Source organism: Haliaeetus albicilla, chromosome 7 (assembly GCF_947461875.1).
Source record: "Haliaeetus albicilla chromosome 7, bHalAlb1.1, whole genome shotgun sequence".
NCBI lineage: Eukaryota > Metazoa > Chordata > Aves > Accipitriformes > Accipitridae > Haliaeetus > Haliaeetus albicilla.
In genome coordinates, this window is record NC_091489.1 from 21,335,985 (window position 1) to 21,360,559 (window position 24,575).

At 39.2% G+C, this 24,575-nt stretch overlaps 1 protein-coding gene across 2 annotated transcripts in view; it reads left to right on the plus strand.

Moving 5' to 3' along the window:
- MAP3K5 (mitogen-activated protein kinase kinase kinase 5) overlaps nucleotides 1-24,575 on the plus strand; it is a 109,002-nt gene that overhangs the window by 25,010 nt on the left and 59,417 nt on the right. For both annotated transcript variants that reach the window (XM_069787229.1, XM_069787230.1), the window contains exons 2-7: nucleotides 6,647-6,786; nucleotides 9,667-9,690; nucleotides 18,948-19,141; nucleotides 19,407-19,575; nucleotides 20,536-20,642; nucleotides 24,148-24,318. In XM_069787229.1, coding sequence (XP_069643330.1) covers nucleotides 6,647-6,786; nucleotides 9,667-9,690; nucleotides 18,948-19,141; nucleotides 19,407-19,575; nucleotides 20,536-20,642; nucleotides 24,148-24,318 — 805 coding nt within the window. The remainder of the gene's footprint in view (nucleotides 1-6,646; nucleotides 6,787-9,666; nucleotides 9,691-18,947; nucleotides 19,142-19,406; nucleotides 19,576-20,535; nucleotides 20,643-24,147; nucleotides 24,319-24,575) is intronic.

The window sequence follows — 24,575 nt, forward strand, 5'->3', positions numbered from 1 at the left end:
GTTATTGAGCAGATTTCCAGAGCGCTAAAATGAGTCACATACAGAGTCTGTCAGTATGGGTATAGATGCCTAATTGGTATCTGTAATGAGGTGGAATGGGGGTGTGTGTGTGTTTGTTTATTTATTTGCTGTATCATGCCTCAAGGAACTCTTCCTCCTGTGATGATGTATCTGGGGCTCCCAAACAAGTGGATGTTGCATCCATGTCCGTGTGGAGGATAAGATTTCCTTACCCACTGGAACAATCTGTGACTCTCAATCTTAAGCAGAAGTAGGGAGGTATTCAGCTGCATCCCTGCAGATATTGTGGTGTCTGGTGCCTCCTTTGTATAGGACCTAGTGATTGTGTGGGTGGGAAGTGAGATCACCTAACTGATCCAGGAGGTAACTGATCCAGGAGGTGACTGATCTGTGCACTCACCTCACCCCTCCAAGCCAACAGATAGACTTAATCAGTTGTCTCATTGGGTATTAACCACACTAGATCTGATACAGACAGGTGGGGGTGGGTCAGGACCACCCCTAACGGTAACAGCTAGCTGTTCAAAGAGTTTATCTGAAGTGAAATCATACCTTTTTCTTATGAGTCTAGGTGCAGTAGTTCACTTTGAAATTCAAGAGAAGTTCAACTCAGTTTAGCTCTTCAGGGAGCAGTGGGCTTAATACCAGTGTGAGGGCAACACCATATTGTTGTATTTAAAAGTAACTTGTTGCTTTTTTGGGTAAGTATTAGGTGCTCTAATTATTTTGAGCTCTACTTTGTGCTACACGTTATCCAGAAAGGGACACCCACCAGACTGCTGGGCTTCTGTGGCATTTGCTGGGAATGTGTGCTCGGCAATTCACTTTAGAATAGACTGCAGGACTGGCTCTGGTTTGTACTTCAGTGATGCAGGATCTCTGCTTCCATTTCATAAAAATGAGACTGCTTGAGCCAGGATTACTATAAGGATCCTGAGCCACAATACTTTACACTAGATAAGAACTAGCACATGTCCATCGCATGTCTCTGTCTTAGTGCCCTTGAGCATACTTTGCACATCAGTTGGAGCTTCTACAAATACTATGCTTTTTCTCTAGTATATGGCACACTTAACTTGCCTGTACGGTCATTACCTGCTTTTCCTTCCTCATATCCAAGCCTCAGGCACCTTTATGAAGTTCTTTGCCTGGCTAGCCTCTCCCAACAGACTGGCTTTGCCGGATGGGCTTCCTGGGAGGTCAGCCATTCCCCTGTGTTTAGGTGTTCTCACCCCAGTGGCTCCCATCAATTGTTTCTGGTCTTGGAAATGTATGAGGTGCTCTTGACAGGAAATGTCTGATTCCAGTGCTGCTGACAAGTCAGTGACGCTGTGGTTTGCATGGTTGAACCAGAAATACCAAGCTGTACTGACGTAGTGCTGGGATTTCCCAAGCAGGTTTCCTACCTCTTGTAGGCAGTCTCTGGGTAAAGAGGGAGATATCCATGCCAAGCACAGAGAACCATGAGGAAGTTGAGTAGATAAGGATGATGTTTGCTTGTTTCTGAAAGGTTACTGGATAGTAAATGCCATCATGGCTTGTCAAAACCATTGTTCTAATGCCGAATGGAGACCTGCTACTGCAGTATGAAAAACACTTAGTGTTCAGACTTGCACTGAAATAAATTTTGTTGCAAGCTGCTTTCTTCCTATATCTCTGTTAGAAGAGTATCTTACTGTGTCTTTTAATCCCCAGGTGGAAAAGAACCCTAAATATTGGTCTATCTCAGAAGTTGTCGTTATCAGCTTTCCTTTTGCACTGATTAATTGTGGGATGATGAATGTAAGGCAATGGCCACGTGTTTAATACCAATTAATCGGAAGATAATAGCAAACATAAACATTCATTAGTTTTATAGCTTCTCTGTTTGTATTCATTATTTTTCCTGGCAGCACTGTAGTAAGCAGGCAGTATCAAAATGTAGGGTGTACATGTACGAAATCTCAGAGCATTTGTTTAAACGTTCTTTGCCCTATTTTAAACAAGGAGTAGGAGACGAACTTTGACCACTGCATTTCATTTATTGCTTTCTTGGTGACTAAAGGCATTGCTAATAGCCAAGAGCAAAGGGCTTTATATCCACTAATGGATATTTACCCTTCTTGACCATGTTACCATGTATAATCTTACGTTTTTACCATTTCTTAAGAAAGGTTAATTAGTAGAGATTTTGTATGTGAAGGTCTCGGTCTTTGTGCAGATAGCTTAAAAAGAGTGAAGGGGATTTACACTGCAGGTAAGAATTGTTGGTAACACAGTTGTAATATATGTCAAGCGCCACAGAGGTGCGTCCTCTTCCCGTGCTTCTCAGGCAAGATGGGTCAAGTCGACTGCCTCCAATTCCATCACATGAATCTGTTTTCCCAGGGTAATAAGAAGCTGATTTCCAGGGTGGTGATATTTTGTTCTCTTGAACATGTGACGGTGTGTTTCAAGCTATTGTTGGTATAGATGTTAGCCTAATAACATAGTGTGACGGCTCCATGGCTGTATGCAGCTCAGTGTATGGTTAACCAGCTAATGTGTAGGTAGACAGCTTCATTACAGGTAGCTTGCCTGCTGTCAGCAGGCAGGTAGAGCTTGGGGTGGTTTAGGAAACGGGCACCAAGAACCTACTGAACTGCCTGCTGCTGCGTTTATGCTGCAGCTGCTGCTGCCTAGGCCAGAGCTAAGCTCTAGTCTCATGCTTATGGTACACTTTGGTCACATCTGTGTAGGCATGCCAGTTGTTTAAGGAGATGGGAGAGAAGGTTATGGCTAGACTTACTTTATTGTTCATAAACTAGCAAGACACAATAATTTATTGTCAGATTTAGTATAAGACTTCTTAGCTGTAATGTCAAAGATGACTAGCAAAGGTGAAGACCATACTATCCCTGTTTTCTTTAGATAGTATTGGTGATCTGTAACCAGGTCCATTTTAATTTATTTAATCTTGTGCCCGAGACCAAAGTAAGGGATAAAATTTATTCTCTCCTGCAACCTGTGGGGTTGCAAGAATTGCAGTTGTTCCACTTCCCTGTCTCTCTCTGGCTCCTGTTTTGCACAGTGTGCCTCCATACCCACCTTGCTCATTAGTCTGCTGGAGCCTGAACAGACTTTCTTTGCTGTGACATAGATGATGTGCAAGAGCATTTGAAGTGAATTGTCAGTCTCCGGTCTTCAGAGTGCTTCATCCTAATGGCTTAGGTGTTGAGAGGGCTCTACCCTGATTCCTGTGCTTGGCCAATTATTGTTTTACTTGACTTGAAACTGCAAATACTTTGGTAAGTGGATTTTGTTCCAGTGTAACTGTGGAGATAATTCTTCCACTTTTAGTGAAATACCATTTTGCCACTTGTGAGGTACATTTTTCCATTCACTGGAAAATACAATCTTTCATTGCAGCAGGGTATTAGATTAATTTCATCTGGGGGAAAAGAGAGTTTGAGAGCCTGATAAATGGGATTCTGGCAGTTTATGTACTGATGAACAAACAGTTCTTTTGGGCTTAGCTGAATCTGGGCTCTTCCAAACTAGGTGAGAATTTTGATGTATGTTTACTTGACTCAAATTTGTCTTGAAAACCATCAGCCTTGCTCAGCTTTGCTGAAGTTCTAATCATACTTTATGTAATTGAATATAGTATTTAGCTGCTTTGTAGTGTATTTGACAGTACATTTCAGGTGCTTTATAGGAATCATTAGCACTATCCTTTTTTAGGACCTTCCATTTGCTGCTTTGTATTTGACTTCTGAACTTCTGACCAGTGCTCCATACACTTATCCCTCCTTTGGTCAGAGGAGATTCTCTCCTGATGTTGTGAAAGAAGATAGTCAGAAATGAGTCTGTGAGAAGAGCTGGTTTAGGGTATAGGGTGGTTTTTTAGGTTTGGTTTTTTGTTGTGGTTTTTTTGTTTTTGTTTTGTTTTTTTTTTTTTACTGGATAGACACCAGATCCCAAAAGGATGCATACTTTTTGTGGCTTCTTGGAATTGCAGGTAAGAATTGGGCTGTTCCCCTTGGAAACTGTGATGTTAGCCCTGAGTGCTAACCTGGACTTTAGAAATATGATCTCTGTCATGAACGACATCTTCATCTTAAAATACATAACTCTAGAGCAAGGAGAACTTCACAGAAGTTGCACCTATTCTAAGGAAGATATTGCTTTATCAGATGAGATTGTCCAGAAGACTTGGATTTCACCAAAGTCTTAACATGTAAAGGAAAGAGGTCGTCTTTAGTTACATAAGGAATACAAGTATCACAATAGAGTTTATATCAGTGTCTTAGTGTAGTTTTTCTTACAAATATTTCCTTATTCTTGTGGTCCTTCCCTCCTCTAAGTCACTCAAGGCTTTTGTTTGTGCGGGTTTTTTTTATTGCTATGATAGGGATAGGACAGGACCCAAGAACATTTCTTGTAGTGTGGCCCTGAGTCAGATTGTGTTAAATGGATTTGGCCAGCTGATCTTGACAATATATTTATACATGCATTATATATACACACACATATAATTTTTTTAAAGAGTTATTCTTTCCTTCTTTATGGTCCTGGGAACTTGCCATTTTAACATAGGGTTTCTAAAGTATTTTCTGTATTCTGACTTCGATCTAGCGCTATCACTTTATTTTTCTTTTTAAAGTAATATTTCTCTTTTAATATTAGTTTTGCAACTCTAACGAGAGCACGTTATCTTGCAAGATTTGAGAATTAAGTCATGGCAAGTTGTGCAAGTTTTCCTCCTGGTCAGTGTAACAGAAATGTACCATAGATTTACAGTTGCTCAAGACTAGACTTTTATATGAGTAAGAGTAGTTAAAAATAGAGCTTGTATTATGGCAACTTCCTAAAGAAAATAAACAAGCCCTAATCTCACCCAGACAAAATATAGTACCAATAGTGTCATTCTTGTTTGGCTTTTGTGATGTCTGTTTCCTAAAATTAATGGAGGTCAGTTTATGTGTGGTCTTAGCAATGCACTGCCTTCTTTGCTTCAATAAAATGTATTTGATGGAATCCACACTGCAGATATTTATGTGAAATTGGACAGAGGGAGTTTCTTAGAACACAAATTATGAAACTTTTAGAAAACATTCTTTAATATTAGTTTTTTGAGGGGGAAAAAAATTCCCTTTTTTTTTATACCATGTTAGTCTCCTCTTTTAATCTTGTTTCCTGAAGAGCCTAAGCTTGTATAGGCAGATGTTATCTGTTCATCCCCATGTGTGTCTATCCTTTTTTCAGCTTTTTAATAATTTCTAAGCCTGTAGGCCAGTTACAGTAAAGTATGGCTGAAAAGTAGATGTCTCAAAGATGTTACTTTTCAACAAGTTGGAGAGACACCCTTACTGCCTTCCCAGTTGAGAGCATGTCCACAAGGCTTTTCTTTTATTGAATATCTTCATTACAGTTTTGATGATCTAAGTAAATAGGCAAGGTGAAAAATTGTGGTTTGAGGTAGAATCTCTTATTAGGTCAATTAGTGTAGAGAAACTTGAGGGTACATAAGCTTTTTGCATACAGAGCTTGTCTTGCTGTCTTTTCTGTCATAAAAGCATCTGTAGGAATGGGAAAGCAGGGAGAGGCACTTGAAACCAGGCTGCTTTTTTTTGTTCTACTCTTAACAGAAGTACATTTCTCTTGGGGGGGTGGGGGGTGGAGAAAAATTCTGAAAGAAAGATAAAAACTGAATTGGGTGAAGAAACAGAAGGGTGTTTGCAGGAGAGGTGGAGATGAGTCAGTTTTCTTGTTTTGTTCTCTTGATCCCACAAGCCTCTTGCAGTAGAAATATGCTGCCTGTTATAATAGAAGCCTTAACTATTTCTGCTGCCACTTTGTAATTGCCTCTTGTTTTACTTTGGTGTGAGTCTGGGCAAGTGAAACACACATTTTGAGAGAAATTGTGGACTATATTCCCTGTTCTGTGAGCATTTGTGCATATGCTTCATTTTATTCATGCAGGTAAAAATTATTGTGAACAGAATTCTCCGCACAATAAAGTTCTTACTTATATGGGGGTTTCTATGGCTTTCCTTCTCTTCTGCTGTACCTTGCCTTTTTCTTTCTAGTCGTATGTGAATCAAAATAGAACTGAATGGTAACTTATATTGGAACTTTACTTTTCCTTTTCTTTCAGTTTACAGCTCTTTTCTTCCAAACTTCTAATACAGTATCTATACAGTATGTTCTTCCGTGATGTAAATGTATTGCATGAATTTTTATTGCAACTTGCACAGAGGGTGAAAATACATATCCAATGTAATTTTTTCTTTTTTTTCTATAAGGTCATCAGTCATCATGTGGAGATTAACCAGATTTTATCCTCCAATGCACTAAATGAACTTTTTGCTTTTTCTTGATTAGTGGTGTTTTTATCTGAGGAAATAAAGGTCTCATTTAAAGAAAAGAAAGGGGGAGGAAGGAAGGAAGAAAGAAAAGAGAAAAAAATCAAACCACTTCCTGCTGACTATATTCAAATTTCAGACATAACAGCTAAAATGGGGAAATCCCTCTAGATCTCTTATTTCCTACTTAAAATTGGGTCATCTTATCAAAGCAAATTGTGTGAAGAGGCATGGCCTAGAAGTATTTGGCTGTCAGAAATGTGTGGCATTGACAATAAATTTTCCATTTCTTTCTGCAGATATTGCTGTCGTAGAGATGAGCGATGCCTTCCGTCAGCCTTCCCTGTTCTACCATCTGGGAGTCAGGGAGAGCTTCAGCATGGCTAACAACATTATTCTCTACTGTGATACAAACGCGGAGTCTCTGCAGTCACTCAAGGTAGCTCTGAGTGGAAAAATGGGGGGTGAGGGCAAGTCACAGTTGGTCCAACTCTTGAAAGAGATTCTCTGTTTCCATAGGAAATACAGATGCCACCTGTGGTTCACAAAAGAATAGCAAAAATATTCTGAGGCCTGGAAAACATGTCTGCAGTGAAATGCTGAAAAACTCAGTTTAGTTTTCTCAAGAGAAAGATTTAGATGACTATCACAGTCAGTTAAATACCTAGGTGTTAAATGGCTCTTTATGGAAACAGAAGTCTGACACATTTGACATGAGAAATTAAATACATGGTTTTGTCATTCAAGGGAGCTACTGGTGTTTGGGGTAAATTGTTACAGTAATAACAATCAGGTGAGAATGGTAGTGTGTACGGGACAATGAAATAATCCTTAAGTTTTTTAGCTCCTGTGTAAAATAGCAGTTTTCTGCCAGACTGATGGGGCCCCAGATGGCCTCTGGTATGTCTTGCTGAGTTACAGCTGTTTACATCAGGTACCTGCAGGATTGCTGTGCTGGAGATTACCAGCAGTGTAGCAGAGTTAGTAAAAATAAAACTTGTGCCTGGTCCTCAGGGCTACAGTTCATGATACGGTAGGTTGGTTTAAGGCAGGATGGTGGTTTAAGATAATTTATGGGGCTGTGAATTGTGTCAGCCAAGGAGTTGATACTTGCTTCCTCCTGCAACTCTACTAAAGGTTTAGCAACTTCCATGGGGGTGGAGGAGGGCAGACAACTTTGGATGGCAGTCTTTTCAATTACTTTCCCTCCCTCAGATTCATTGGGTCTGATGAGGAGGTGTTTTATGCTATTGCGCTTCCATTCTAGGCATTGATGAAAAGCATTTTAAGCAAGCAGCTTGGTGAGCCAGACTGCATTCTGGGCACTGCTCCTTCTCATGAAGGGTTTGCTTCCACTGCTTCTGGCTAGTGGAGGTTATTTGGTTTTGATTCTGTCCCATTATTTGCAGTTTGGCCCTCTATTGGGAGGGACATACCTTGAGTAAATCAGTTTCTTCCTGAGGGATAAGAATCCTCCAGATTTTCTTGGCCAACTGGACTGGTTGCAATCCAATTATTTCCCTTCTTTTTGCAACACAAAATGTATACAGATAAAAGCCCTAAAAATAAAACTGCTAATGATGAAAGAACCTATCTGTGGCTTGAATTCAATTTTGCAAGTACAATGATCTACAGTATAAGCAGAGCAGAACTTCATTGTACAGGATAAGGAGCCAAATACCCAACTCCCACTGAAAATCACTTGGAGTGAAACACCAGGCTTCCTTGGGCACTTGGGAGAACTTTTTACTAGTTTAGGAGCTGGACTTTGCAAATGGGTCACGTGCGGGGTTCCCACTGACATCAGTAGAAGCCCAAATCTGCATGGGGAAACTTGGATGTCCCATTTGCCACTGGTACAGTGCCCACTGAAAGAATCCCTTGAGTTTCCTTTAGCTTTGAGCTGAGGCCATGTTTCTGCTTATGATAGTTTGCAGAAAAGTCTTCAGAGAGCAAGACCCTTTCCATATTATTTAGTGACTGCCTGAAAAGAATAGTTGTGGGCATGCCTGGGCATCTTCTGAGGCTATGTTTGTTCCTGTATTTGTTACAACCACCAGAGAGAGTAGAAGCAATGCGGGAGTGTGTGGGCCATTTTAATCTTGTATAGAAGGTGGTGGATTCAAAAACTGCAAATGGTCATAGAAATGCAGGAAATACAATACTGCAGCATATGATTTAACTGGGGTACAAAGCCATGTAGGTAAACTTTTGCTGGTGGAATATTCCTCTGAATGAACGTTCAGATCAGGGTGGATGCGGCTTTGAGCAACCTGATCTAGTGAAAGTATTGGAAGTTCAATACTTATGCCAGGGAGTTCAACTAGGTGATTTTTAAAGGTCCTGTCCACCCCAAACTGTTCTATGATTATATATATGTACATGTATAGGTTTGTATACTTATGTATATAAACATATTTATGTCCCACACTTCAAAAGCTAGCAGCAGTCACAGGTGAAACATGCCCCTTCAAGAGGGCGAAGAGCAGTTTTATGGAAGCCTGACTTGCGCAACCTGTGAAGTTTGAGGTGCCTTGGTTTGACACTGTTTTTAATGCTGTGGTGTAGGTGAAGCTGCTCAGCGGTCCCAGTGTGGCAGAGTGGTAGCATCACCGTCTGATAAATCTGGCAGGGTAATCAGTTGCTGGGGTCAGAACTTGCTGACAAATTTTCCTAAAAGCAAGATCACTGTCCACAACTGGTTTGCACTTGGGCTATACCACCCAGATTAGAGTGCAAGCACCAGCTCTTCTCATCTGTGTGTGCTCTGGCTTCTTGTTCTCTGAAACTTTACATTTAAAATGTGAAGATACATTCTTTGCATCAGGCTTACTAGAGCAACATGAATTTCAACCAGTTTCAGAATATTTTAAAACCTCATAGAAATACTGCTTTTACTATTCGTCACATTTTCTTCTGCTGGCAGCAAAATGTTACTTACAATATTTAACTTCTCAAATATGAATGCATGTGTATTAATAGTCAACTTTTGAACAGCATCCCTCTAGGAAAATTTATATAGGGAGGGGTATGTACATGTATGCATGTATATATGTATATACAGATACACACACTACATATGCTCCTGTGTGTATATATAGGATGTATGTATCTACTTGGTTCCATAGTTGTTTTGTCTCTCCTGAGACAATACCTGATTTATATTGATTTGACAAGCATAGAAAACATCTACCAACTAGCCTTTTCTTGTCATGTGGCTGTAAACATTAATATTAGCAAGTCATGCTGATCAGGTATCTTTCCTAGTTGTTGTTCAGTGCTATCAACATTAATTTTTTTCTCTTTTTTTTTATTCCAGGAAATTATTTGCCAGAAGAATAATGTAAGTATGACTTCTGGGTGCCAGTTGAATTCCAGGCATTCCAAACTTCTCTTCCATTTAATGTTGTTTATCTTATGCTTTCCACTTGAATCATTTAACACTCTCCTACTATATTTTACAGAGTTAGATGCAGAATTCTGGAAATCCTAGCAGCAAATCTGTGTATATCACTTTGTTGCTAGGTTCCAGGCTCACTTCTTACCTTGCCTCCATCTATCAGTGGTATTTTCCTTGTTGCCTTTACTTGTCTGTCGTATTTTTTTGCACACTATTTACATCTGTCATCCTGTGGGGTTTTTTTTCTGTAGCCTTTTTCTGTACAGTGTTCTTCAGTGTTTTTAAAAAATACTCTTTTGAAAAGGAGAGTTATTTGGAAACTGATGCCCATTTTAGAAACCCTTAGCTACAGCTATGAAAATATATATATTTAAAAAGAAAGAGTGTGTGTGTATTTATTTCTGGAAGTTGAGTCCTGGAGCCTGTTAGTCCTAGTGCAGTGCAGATCCCAGTAGTCTGTGACTGTCAGTCATTAAACTGTAGGTTTCTGCACCTGGCATGCCTCTGGTTTCTGAGGTTGGCCTTGCAAATCCCTCTTCTCTTTTTCACTCCCAAGTTCAAGGGAGGCAGACCTCTGACTGTGAGAACAGTGCTTTCTCAATGTGGTTTGTGCTGGAGCAGCAGGGCCAGTCATGTCAGAATATATATCTGGCATGTTGAGTTGTTCTTGGCTTCGCTTTGGGACTTACTGGTAGCATATATGCTAAGATATAATTTTATAGTGGTTAGTCAGTGGTGTGCAGATACCCTGAGGTGCTATGTATGTGCTGTACAATTCAACATATTTGAATAAAGTTTTCTAAGGGTCATATGAATTATTTAATTTTAGAAATTGGTCAGGTTTTATTTCCCACAGTGTTAAAACTGCCATAAAACCTGCAGTATTCCTGGTTTTACTTTTTTATTTAACAGTGAAATTCATGGATTAAGTACTGACTTCTGCCAGTATGAAACATGATTCTTTGAAAAGGATGCAGTTACCTACTATAGCTGATAGAGTTTCTAAAGATGGCTTCAAAACCAGTTTAAGCTTTGGCCCGAATGCTGCATTTTAAGTTACTTTTTTTTTAATTAAAAAAAAAAAAAAAGCAGAGGGTTCCATTTAGAGTTTCTGTACAGCTCTTAACCAAAAAGTGTTTTTCAGAGACTCACAGAATGCTGTGAATGATGTGCTAGACTAAAAATCTCTTGCCCTTCTCTAATGAAAGTGGGTAAGTGATCAGTTAGGCCTTTACACAAAATGAAGGAGAACAGTAAGGCCTTTCATGTAAATGAATGTATTGCATTCTGTATTTTTGTTCTGGTCACCCAGGATCTAGGGAAAATGATGTGTGACTAATGTAATGTCCCTGGGAAGGTATGGGGAAGAGCTCTGTTAGCAGGAAACCAGCAGGAGATGACTGGTACAGTACAATAAAGGGGAGTTGTTCTCTTGACCTGTTTTTAAATGGCAGTCCCTGAAGCTCAAGAAGAGGTGTGATAACTTGGCCTTCACCTGTTTGAGAAAGGATTGTTCTGTTTTCCATTTAAATTTGGATAGGTGGCTGCAAAACTGTCTTTTATCACTTTTAGAAATGTTTCAATGTATGCCACAAAAAGAACGTGTTCCTTGAGAGTTTTAGATGTTTTCAGGCACACCCACATAACATCTTTTCTGGGAGGAAGTATTTTCCCAGGGATTAGAACAGAGAAGTCAGTGGAACTGGCTTAGCAACTCCGCAGCTGATTTTTTTTTTTTTCTCCTTTTTCCTCATTTTTTGGCATGATGTCAGCCAAATTACCTGGAAGTAGACTTTTCACAATGTTGGCACATGCCTAACTATTGAATATAATTCCTGCTTCATGAAAATCATGTTTCTTCATAAATTGTAAGACTCTTGGATAAATGGGTATGACGAAGGTGCTGTTCTTGAGAGCCTGTGACTGATGCCCACCCTTACCAAAATAGTAATATGAATGATTATGTGAGGTTGCAAATATGCAAAAATGAAATTCACATATGAATAAACCAGTTTAGCCCTGTTGTTCTAGAACATGTTTTTTAATAGCATGCAAACATCAGCTGTAACAGGACAATGGTATCCCTGGCACCAGGGGATTAAAAAGGCTGCAAAACAAGTGCATGTGTGTGTGTATCTATATATATCTGTCTAACTGAAATGCGTTGTGTTTGCTTTTCCTGAACCTTGTATCCCTAAAACTGGTGGGGAGAAAAAACAAACAAACATTACCAATTGTTTTGTTCTTTGTTCTGATTGGATTTTTGTGCTTCCTAATAATAGTCAATACAATGTTGCATAGCTAGGATAAGCTGCCTGGAGCCTGTCAGGGCAGAGCAGTGCAAGATAACATAGGCTCATTTCCTGTTATATGTGGTTTTATAGCTATTTAGTTGGACCTCTTCCAAATGCTGCAGTAATGCCAAACTCATACTTTTTTACAGGGAGTGACATTTCAACAGGAGGCAGTTACTTTGATATTTGAAAGCTTAAGTTTAGTTTTTTCTTTTATCTGATTTTTGAGGTCAACCAAGCAGCAGAGGCATTCTAGAAATTACTAGTAGAGTTTCAGTCACAAGGAGATGTTGGTATAAAGGTTACAGTTCGTGGCTGTACTTTGCTTGTTTTAGTTCACCAGTTTTTATTTCATCCTAATTCTCCCTGGTTTGAGTTTTAACAGCTTTGGAGAAAAGCTGCAGGTCAGGTTCCAAATGGCCATTTATTCAATTTTTTTAAAATTTCGCTTCTTGCTGAATCTGAGGAAGTCTAATGTGCATGCATTATACATGTGGTTTACAACCAATTGCAGTAACACCTCGACACAGTGCTCACCTTTCAGTTCAGGCTGCTTGCTTGCACCAGGTTGGGGTGATGGGTAGCCTGGGGAGCTGCCGGGGTGTGAGACCGTGGTACAGCTGGTGGCCTGATCGGAGGAGGGATTGCAAGGCCATGGGAACCGTTCTGCTGGGCAGCTGACTCGCAGGCATCAGTGATTAAGCAACAGGGTTAATGTTGTATGGCTGGGGACTCTTAACAGTGTTTTCCTTTTCTGAGTGACCCTGGATGAGGCATGCCAGAGGCGTCAGCAAGCTTGGAGCCTCTATATAGGTACTGCTAGAAGACTGTAGATCCCATAGGATATGTTTAGCTATTTGTCTCTTTCCCTGTGGAAATAGGGGGAAATATTTTTGATACTCCTCATGCAGCTGACAAATGATTCAGGGGCAGTTTGATTTTTGGTATCCAAGTTTGTAAAAATGCTATGTAGTAACCTTCAGTAAATATTTCATTATGATGACAACTGTGGTATGTATTTATGATACACCACTCTCTCTTGCTCGTTCTTTCATTTTTTGAATTCTTTGACTAATATATTTGGCACATAGTTTCCTTGGAAAAAAGTTAGAACTTTTTTTCCTATGTGAATATGATGAAAGGACCATATAGAGTGTGTGCTGATTTTTTTTTTTTTTTTAACAACCATTTAGGATGTGGCATGGCTGCAATAGAATGTTATTGCTGGGCAGGTAAAGAAAGAATATATTTCCAAAGAAAATGAAGTATTTAAAACAGTAGACCCAGTCTCCGTGCTTCAGTTCATTTGAGGTGCGAGGCTTACTTATGTTCCTTCTCAAATCAGTAGCAAGGCTGTCATTCATGTGAGTGGGACTTGAAGTAAACCCAAACTGAGTCTGTATTCATTAAAACATCAGCACATATTGATTTACGGTGTGTTTGGGGGATGGAGGGAATAGATTTCATAACTTGGTTTAGGATTTTGCCATCTGCTACGTGTAACACCATGTGCAGTCAGAATTACCTCTAAGAAAAATCTCATCAGAAGAATTGAAATAAGAGCAGATATTTCTCAAAAGAACTAGTAGGAGAAATGCAAAACAGCTGATCTTAATTAAAGGAGAGTCAGCAGGAAGAACAGTTCCTACTTGTGAGTGATACTGCTATTTTTATTACCTCAGCTGATTTTATTTATTAAAAAAAAAAAAGAGTTACATGGGATGCTGACATGAAGCTTAGGCAAGTAGATGGGATTCTGCTAGATTCTCCCACCGAGTAAAACATCATGATTTTGTTTTGGGAGATTTTTGTTTTCTTTGACACTTCTTGTCTTTGAAGGCAGCTTTCTTCTGTTTGTGGATATTTGACTGTTAAATGATTCCAACAGAGCAGTGTTCGTGAAGAGCCTCAGGGAATCAAGAGGACTGCACACCATTGGCTCCCTGGGATTTTGCAGATTTTCTCCTTCCTTTTGAAGTAAAATTCAAGATCTGAGAATTAATTGGGCAGAACTCAAATGCTCATTTGTATAGCACCATGTCGTCTTAATCTGTACAACTTTCAGAGGAAAATCTTCTGTACTATGTCAGATGTATTTGCGGGGGAGAGAATAGTGTTCACCTTATTGCATGATGTTCTTTCTAAGAAGACATGGTCTCCAAATTGAAGTTCCAAAAAGATGTCCCTTTTACAAGTAACAGTTCTGTATTAGAGGAGGATATTGAAAGAAGAGCTGTTTTATATTCTTACTGTGATCATTAAAATATAACTATATGCTGTGCATTTTTATTATCTCTTTAATGCATCTTTATTATCTACTTAAATACAAGTAGGTGCTATATTAATTTGTTTTCAGAAGCTGAGAAAGGATATCAAACAAGAAAGATGTGCTTAATGTTCCAGTGACCAGTAGGTCTAGCTAGGAGCAGCATAATCTTAAATTCTGTAACTGTAGAGCCGTTAAGACAATCTTATGGCTGTATTTAAACTGAAATTACACACACTCTGGAACTGTTTAATTTTGCACAGTAAGTGAGGAAGGGACATTAGAAAAATATAAACCAATTAAAACATTTGCAAAAATGAATTATAGGTTTTGTCACTTTGTGGTAAGCATTTAAGCATGTGTAGCTGGCTCCAGCCAGTACTTCTGCCTTCTGATTAGTCTGACGGATTTGATGAAATGGCACAGATAGTCTTTCAGAAGGTGGCCTTATGTTGCCAGGTACTGAGTGTGCTGACCCAAAGCCTTGGAAGTTATGTATGTTCTTATCTCTTAGATATAACTAGTTCAGCTGACCTGAGAGCTCAGGCCAAGCTTACCTTATCTAATACCCTGAGTTCTTGTGCATCAGGCTGAACCATAGTAACTATCTGCATGCACACTCATGGCCTGTCCCAGCCCCTGATGTTTTCAGTAATGCCTTTCAGCTTTCAACTCGGGTCACCTGCAGTCACTTTGTAACTTTCACTAGTGTAGTTTGAGCTTTTGAACCTTAAATAATGACGGATTTATAAAGAAAGAGGGTTGGAAAATGAAACTTCCAGCACCTGTTGTTGGTTGGGGGGGGGGGTCTATTCCTACCCACTTTTGAAGACCCTTTATGCTACTCATGTTTTTTTAGAGGGTGTTGATGTAACTGAGAATATTGCAATTGGATTTAAGGTGTTACTTCTTCAAGAATTGCCCATTTTTCTTGAGTGGCTTGATTCTGTTACTTTCATTGTACATAGTATGGCAAGTCAGAGGAATGGATCAAAGGAAAACAGCAATTTTGTCTTGGGTGCTCAACAAACTTAGAATATAGAGTGAAGTTAATTAGCGTTAGGAAAGAGTATCAGACTTTGTGAAATCAGACTTGGGATGGAGTTTTACGGGGCAGATTTTAATAGGATAAGAGGAATGTATTTAAACTTCCAAGTGGAATAATGTGCACTAAGTCAAAACGTAAAGCAATGTGTGAGCAGATAGGAAGTATGTGTCAAAGACCACCTGATCCTTTCTGACTTAAGTTAGTGTAGCTTGTATTTTGACAAAGAAGGGTGAGAAAGGAAGTAAAAGTGGCTGAGGCAGAGGTTGCATAGCCTGGGAATGAGGAAAGAAGCAAGTCATGCACTCTGTTGTGGGGAAGAAGGTTTAGAACTGTCTGACACTGGAGCAGCTCCTCAGCTGCAGCCCCCACAGCCTGGTCCTCTTGGGCTCCCATCCCAATCATTTCCCAAATGCAGCTGGGGTTGGACTCTTTGTAATTAGAATTTGTGATGGTGACAAAATAAGTTTCTCCATAGTGGGAGACCATAGACTTCATTACACAAGAGCAGTCTTGTCGTCACTGTTACCGTTCTTCCACTACCACCTTTAATAAATAATATATATCTTTTGATTCCTTTTTTCTTCTTTGTCATCAGAGCTACTGTATATCTGCCTTTGTCAGGTTCAGCTGTTCAGTATCTAATGTATTCTTTAGCTAGTAAAGTGAAACTGAGGTCAATATTTCTTGTATTTCTTAACTTTGTTGCATGTGGGTTTTTTCTGGTGAGGTGTTTTTTTTTGGTTGTGGGGTTTTGTTTTGGTTTGGTCTTTTTGTTGTTGTTGTTTTTTGTTAAAGCCTATATCCTAAGGAAATGAAACTTAAGAGCTTGTACTTTTTTTTCATCCTCCACCCTCTTTCCGTATCTGCCTGTTTGTCTGATGAATTTCAGCCAAATTTGAGAGGTTTCAGAGATACAGAGCTCCCCACAAAACGTAACTGTCTAGGTTAAGTTAACAACCAAATTAACGCCCTGGCTGAGGGAAAGGCTACTGTATTCCCATGGTACTTGCCACCAAGGATCAAGGTGAGATTCTACCTTGAGACAATTCCCTGAGAACCCTGGGGGCCCTGTGAACCAAGTTGATCTTACTTTCTTCTGTTTTCTTCCCACACAGTGGTTTCTCCTGTCTTTTACTGTTAAGTTCTTCCTAGTCCACTGCTTTCAAAGGCTACTGGGTCTGCATGTCTTCCATAGCAGGCTCTGTAATAAACCAGCTTTCCCCCCGCCCTGCCCAGGTACCAGGAAAAATGCATGTAAGCTAATTTTTGCTGGCTTTCTTGTTCCACCAAAATAGATACCTACTTCCTCCAGAAGGTGCACTTGGGATCAGTTTATAAGAGCTCCTGCTCAGTGATGGACTCAGGCACTTGGCCTCTGCAGGAAGAGTAGTTTTCCTGCTTGTAGGATTATTTGTGAAGACTCCAGTACTGTCTCTGTAGGTGGCCTGACCATCATGCCAGGATAAACTTTGGGTTCTGTGGATTTCAAAAGCTGGAAACATCCTTTTTCAGAGCTGATTTTTAATTACGACTTGAGCTTTGGGAACAGTGTGCCAGAGGTCTGAGAAGGCCTTCCTGCAAGCAGTCTTGAATTTATTTTTAATGCACTGAATAAACATTAGGAAGTAAAATGCTTGCCCCAGGATATCTGTAGCTACTTCACCCTTTCTCTTGGCTCTGACTTCCCAAACTTTTTCTCCTTTATTTAAAAAAGGAAATTTGGAGAATAGTCTGCCTATGCTTAATAGTGGTTCCTGTGCCAGTCACGACTGCCCTTGTCCTGTAATTGCAGAAACCAGTTCCAGCAAATTCATAACTTCCTCTCTGCTTTTGACTGTGGGGCTTATTAGGTTTTAACAAGGTCAAAGGTTCATCCATTCACTCTTAAAAGTGTGTGATCACCTTACATGGTAGCATATTTTTGAGTAGAAGTGTCTATTCAGTTCTCCATCATAAAGATGAGCAGTTTGGGTTCTAGAATCACACTTCTTAATTGCTTCTTAAAAATGTCATACGCGTCCCAGTTCTCAAATTTCCTTTGGAATTGCTACAGTCATGCACAGAAAAAGCTATTCAGCTGTAACATTTTGCAGTTGTTGGGGGCAGAAGACTAAATTCATCCTTGTGCAAGTGTGTGTATGCAATAATCTCCAACCAAGTTCTAGGTTAGTTGAGCTCAGTGGACCTAATGTAATTGCCTGCATCAATTACTTTTAAATTTTACAGTTTGTCTGTATCCCTCAGAAGTGTGAGTGGGATTGCCTTTATAGTGAGGTCTTATAGTGTCATAGCATAATAGGTGTAATTAAAAAAAAAAATAAAATTCTTGCACTCTTCATAGCCAATCTCTGATCTGTACCCAAACATATGTTTACTGATATAACTGTACACATACATTCATACAGACTAGAGTACCTCAATCCTTCCATGTTTTTAAAATCTAATAATGCATGTTAAAACGCATGTTTTAAGCACACAGCTGGTATTGTGCATTTGAAAACTATTCAGTCGCTGCTCTCTCAATGCACGGAGCTCAGCTTGCCAGGGAAGACTCTGAAGTGATGTCCTCATTGCTGTATTGACTTCTGGGAAAGCAGAAGAAACTGACCAGAAAGTAATTAACCTTGGAAGTAATTTAGGGGCACCAAAATGATGGGTCTCAAGAATTGCTTCCTTAAGGCTTTTCATGCTGGGCTGCTGGCCACTTCAGTAGTGGAGTCAGCTTTGAGAGCCAAATGGCAGAACTCCTCCTGATTTTGATGGTGTGCTGTCTCATAGTTAAGACCCTTCAGAACCACAGATATTCAGCAGACTTTCCATGTGCATAAATCCGTACTCACACGCATGCCGCAGGCACCAGACATCTTGCCTCCTGCTTTCCTGGAAGACAAACTTAAAAGATTTTTTTTTTTTTGGTGAAGTATCTGTCATACTTTGATATATAGAAATCAATACAGTTTAGCAATGCTAAGGTGTTCCATAAGTGGTTATTCTGAAACATGTGCTGTTTTAAGTCCCACTGGCCAAGAAAGTTTGCTACATAGCAGGGAATCTAATTTGTCTTTTTTATGCTAAACTATTTGAGTAATTTTGCAGTTCATATGAGTTCATTAGTTTTTCTCTACAGTTTTTCTGTTGTGAGGCGACTAGCTTGTGTTATTGTTTTCAACATTTGTGAGCCTAACTATACTAAATTGCAGAGTGCTTGCTCTTTTCTGAACATCAGTCATCTTGAAAAGAGTACGTCAGCTTCACTTTAGTCTGCCTGCCACTTTGGGGTGACTAGAGTGTGCCCTCAGAATTGTTTTGCCATTGAGCTAATGACTATTTTAAGGTCAACACGATGCTTCTAAAAAGACTCGTCTTAGAGGAAGAAGTTCAGAAATCTGAAAGAATACATTTCAGGTGTATTTCATACTGAATTTATGTAACCCTGGAGCTTCATAGGTAAAACCTTGGTTTTGCTGAAATAAGCAGCAGATCTCCCTTTGACTTTAACAGGTGAAATTCTGCAGGTAGTATATGCAGTTGTTTTATGCTTAGGCTTGTCAAACCATAACTGCCCTAAATATTGCACCTTGTTTCCTTACAGATGTGCACTGGTAACTACATATTTGTTCCTTATATGATAACTCCACATAACAAGGTGTACTGCTGTGATAGCAGTTTTATGAAGGGACTAACAGAACTAATGCAGCCCAGTTTTGAGTCGCTGCTTGGGCCTATATGCTTACCTCTGGTGGATCGATTTGTTCAGCTCTTGAAGGTGGCACAGGCCAGTTCAAGGTGAGTTGTCTTTTTGTACCCCTGTCTAAAACTCATATATTCCTGCTGGCAATATAAATGTCAGACTCTTGCTTCAGGATGATGTGATGCTTTGTCTTCTGTCGAGACAAATTAACAATGAATGACTTACCTCAACCAAATCTCTCCATTGACACTGCTCTATCAGTAATTGTTCCACATATACACTGTGGGAGAGCTGCAAGGCCAGAAAAACAAATGCAAGGGACCTGTCCCAAATTGCTGACGTGAAGTTGTTCATCTCCAGCCAGTATTTCCGGGAATCCATTCTGAACGACATCAGGAAGGCCCGTAACCTCTACACAGGCAAAGAGCTTGCAGCAGAGCTGGCAAGGATTCGACAGCGAGTGGATAATGTTGAAGTCTTGTCTGCTGACATTGTAATAAACTTGCTGCTGTCCTACAGAGACATCCAGGTATGAATCCTATGCTCTAAGACCAGCTAAAACATAGTAAATTAAATTACATTCCCAGTGAAATTTTTAGTGTATTTTGCACATATTTGCTAAAAAACTATACAAATAACGCACACTAGTAAAAATCTTTTACAGTATCTTCACTGATGCTTTTTAATTTTTTTTGTAGTTAGACTGTTCATAGCAGGTAAGTGCTGTTATTTTATAACAGCATCTAAAAAGTACACAACATAGAATAACTCTTCTCCATCTCAGCATTACTATGTGATAGCCTGTAGTGTCTCCTACTTAAAGGCTATGGTAGCATTCTGCTATTGATACGTGTATGTATTCTTTGTCACCATGCTTGTGACATTTTTTGTGGAAACATAACATGTTCATGTGCATTTCGGCTTCTGGAACGGTGCAAGTAATTGCTTACTTTGTTAGACAGAATTTCAACTGTTGTTCCTTAAACATTTTGAGGTGGTTTGGTTTCAATTTTGGTTTTGTTTGTTTGGTTTTTAAATATGTCAGAGAGTAAGCTACTTTAAAAACTGTGGTATTGAAAGATTATTTTATTGTGTTTTTGTGGCTCATGCCTACTTCAGAGTTTTGGGATGCCTTAATTCAGAAGCAGTTAGCATTGTAATGTCTGTACAATATGAACTCTGATATGCATTCAGCCCCTGAAGCTAACTTTAATCATGACATAGATGTACTAAAATTTCTACAGGTCCATGTTGAAGCAGTACAGGAGACCAAATTGTGTGTCCCTGCTAAATAGTGTGCATATTCACATTTCTGATGAGTGCCAGGCTGTTTACAGTTTGAGACTGAAGAAACTAAAATCTATAAAACTTAAAATGAACTGAAAATACTTCTTAGTATGAAATAAGAGGTGCTTAGTTCAAAGAGGAGTTTATATAGGTATACCTCGGTAGAGCTACATAAAAGTTCATTATTCCCTTCTTTTGAAAGGATTATGATTCCATTGTGAAATTGGTGAAAACTTTAGAAAAACTGCCTACTTTTGACTTGGCTTCCCACCACCATGTGAGGTTTCATTATGCGTTTGCGCTGAACAGGTAAGAATCCTCCCTTTCTTCTGCTCTTGAACACTAAATCAGAACTGTAGACTTCTCACAGGCTTGGTAGTCCGGGATGAAGTTCCCTACTGGAATCTTCATATGCACGTCTAGGGTTTTTCAGTGAAGCAACTCTGGGGACTCTGAGCTTAGTGATCAATCTAAGCTTTCTTTCTCTTGTACTGTCAAATTCCATTCCTTTTCCTTAAATGTGTTTGATTTGTCTTTCCATAAGTTTGCATCGTTTTTTTCATTTCAGTACCTAAATCAGAGCAATAAATACCTAGCAGTATTTTACCTCTATAAAATACACTTTTATCATTGCTGTATGAGTGGCAGTGCTGCAGCATTTGTGCTAACTTAGACATCATCTTATTCAAGTCTGAGTTCTGGTAGTGTCAGGAGACAGGAGGAGAACTTTCATTAAGTGTCCATCAGAAGATTTTATTATAATAATAATAAACAACTAATTTTCATGTTCTCTGATAACATGCACAAAATGTGCCACATGGAGCAGCATGCACTACTTTCTTGGGTTAAATGAGAGCCAAGCCTAGATTTTTCTTTTTCTAGGATACTGGCAATTGGGCAAGGCACTAAAGGGGGAGTTTTTTAGAGGAAACTACAGAGGATTTCTGCTTCCTTGCTGTTATCACAATGAACATTTTGCTATTGACATTTAGAGGAGTAGACCAGGTGTCAGCATTGAAATTCTCAAATATAGAAAATGTCTACAGATCTTTCTGCTTCTCACAGATTTGAATATTGTAATTCAGGTTTGCTGAAGAGCCTCAAAACTGCATGTCATGTCAAAGTGATGTCAAAATATGTCACAAGTAATTAGCTGAAAAACTAAACCTGTTTTTGAAACAAAACAAACATAAAAACCAGCTATCTGGCATTGTTTTGTCTGAATAAAATGTCCAGATCCTTTCTTGTTCCTTTGTACCAAGTATATGAAGGTATAAATATTGTGCCCTTTTTGTTCCTGCTTTGCCAGAAATACGTGGAGCTTTGCAGATTAAATAATCCAGCATGTGTCTGCCGCTTCTGTGTAGCCTTCACAAAAGTCACTAGGCGTACCTTGGATTTTTAAGAAGTTATTTAGACCTCAGGGTCACCATTTTCTAAAACAAAATCACCTTTGAAAACAGGACTGGACTAGTTCACTGGGGCACTAAAAAATCTGCAGAACTGCAGTACAATCTTTTCAGGCAGATTCTTATACTTTATTGGTTCTGTTGAGACTTCTTGCAGACTGAAATGTCTGTTTTTATAGATGTGACTATTAAGATGTAGCCTTTGAGGGTATCTTCATACAAAAGGTCTACACAGTACCTCCAAAGGAGTTCAGATTTTCCTCTCCCTCCCTTATCCAGATTGTACATTCCACTGGAATCCATGCTGTATGCTAGGAAGGAATTATCTGGGTTAATTGTAGCTTTCTCCTTATTGCGAATATAGAGTATGTTTCCTGAGCTAAGGCAGGTCTGGAATACTCTGCACATCTGAACGTTTGTTGTGGAAGAAGCTGTCCCTCTTGCTTCTAATCCAGGTCACGAGCACGGAAGGATGGAGCGGCTCAATTAGTCAGGATTAGTCTGACCTAAATCAAGAAAGTGTGTGAGGGCATTGGTGATGGAAGAGTAAGCAGAAAGAAAAGTGGGGACCTCTGTCTCTGGAGAACAGCAAAGTGTAAATGGCTCGTATTACAAAACACTGTTGTCTTACTGGTTTTGTTCTCATTAAGTTCAGGTAGCTATTGGTTTGATCTGGATTAGTGATAGTTGATACAAGATGTGGAAGAGTTATCCACCTGAAACACCATTCTGAAAATTGCCCTTCTGTAATGAAAGTCAGCCGAAAAACAAAGAAGCTGCAGACTTACCCTTGTTCCTTTACTTAAGTGGTCAATATGAGAAGAGAAAACAAAAGGAAGCAAACCTTCAACAACTGGCAAGTGATCAGTTGGCAGGGGAGCTAAGTAACACAGACCTGAAGGAGACTGTTACTTGCTCAGCCAGGAGCACTTGGTTTCTCTCCCTGGGGCCTGGGATTGTCCATCTCAAATGAGTACACCAGCCTTGCTGTGCCACTCTACAAGTACTTGGGGAGCCTAATGCAGCTCTGTAGTCTGAGGGGACTTTTCCTAATTTGTTAGAATCTGACTGGTCTGAAGGTTGGGAAGAGACAGCACTGGGTTTCATTTGTCTTTCCCATCAGGCTGAGACAACAATAGAGGTTGGCCCAGCACATAGACTTGCACACTCTGGGGTTTTTTTTTGCTCAGGAAAGCATTTTATACTGTCTGCTCAAGCAAGTGCTTTTGCTCTGTTTTCTTAATTATTTTTGTTATGATGTAAGTACTCATTCATCCTTTGTTACCTATTCTGCTTGATTTAAACCTTTTCTTCCACATCACTCCCTTCTGGAGCTGCATACATGAGCTCAGAGCTCGCAAGCTCTGATCTCTCAGGTTTGACATTGACACTACCTGTGCAGATGCATCAAAACTTTGATATGTTCTTGTAGAGGGGGAAGAAAAAATCCACTACTGAACTTCTGATCAAATAGTATCTGCTTTAAGATGGCTGTGGCTTTTGATGTGGGGTTTTTTTTTTTCTTTCTGAGGTAGCTTTCTCTTGCAAACTTCTTCAGTGCAAAGCTTGCAAGACAGATACAAAAACACTTTTAAATATTCTCCTCAATTCAAATTGTAGCCACTGAAATATTACAAGCAATTTCTCCAAAAGAATATAATACTCTTTCCAAACCACCGAAGAATAGTTTTTGCTGAGAAAGGAGTCATTTGCTTGTTCAGTACACAAATATGTAAAAAATTCTAAACTCTTGATACTGAACGATGTATGTACCTAAACTGTGAGTCACCAGGAAGTGTCTAATGCTTGCAATTATGTGGTTTATTTGTCTTAAGTACTCCTGTTAATATTATCAGCTTCACTTCCTAACCTTCCCTATTATGGGAATTCAGTCTGGTTTACACATTTTGGGTTTTTTGCTTCACATTCATGATCAAAATGTGTGTGTATATACATACATACATACATATAGATATATAAAACCCCACAAACACAAGATGGAATCTTTTTTTCCTTTAAAGCATGAATTACTATGAAAGAAATATTAGATATGAAACCTGAGGTTTGTATCTTTCTATTTTGTAAGAAAGTAACAAGTGATCTTTCTAAGAATTTCTTTTGAGGCTCTTGTTGCTGTTGTTAGTGCTTTGCTCTAGCTGATGCTTCATGGGAGAGAGAAAACATGTTTTGAGGCTTTTATAAAGATGTCCCATGATATTAAGAAAAGGGGAAAAAAAAGAGAAAGGAAGGGGGAGAAAAAAGTGTGGATATATAATATAATCCATTGTGTCTAGAGGCACTTTTTACATGGATAAAATCATACATATATATTCAAACATGGTCATGAAAAACTTTCTTGTTAACTTTATTGGGTTTTTTAATCAAAATTTTTATTTTTTTAATAGGCGAAATCTGCCTGGAGACAGACAGAAAGCTCTAGAAATTATGATTCCCCTGGTAGAACAGGAAGACCAAGTAGCTTCAGATATGTACTGCCTGGTTGGTCGAATTTACAAGGACATGTTTTTGGAATCTGGGTTCACAGACACAGAAAGCAGGGACAAAGGGACATTCTGGTGAGTACTGTTTTCCTGGTCTATGTCCTTTTGTTAGCTTTGGAAAAATATTCCTTAAACAAGAATATATTTCAACTGTTTTTCATCCCAAAAATTTGGCATCCTTAAGGGATACACTGAATCTTCTTTGCTTATTTGTTAAGAATGAGAGATTTATGTTGTTCAGAGATCTGGTTCCACAAAGTTCTTGAAGTGCCTCAGAGACTTGGAAGTTTAGGTAGCTCTCATCGGAGTGTATTTTCCTTCTTCTTCCCAAA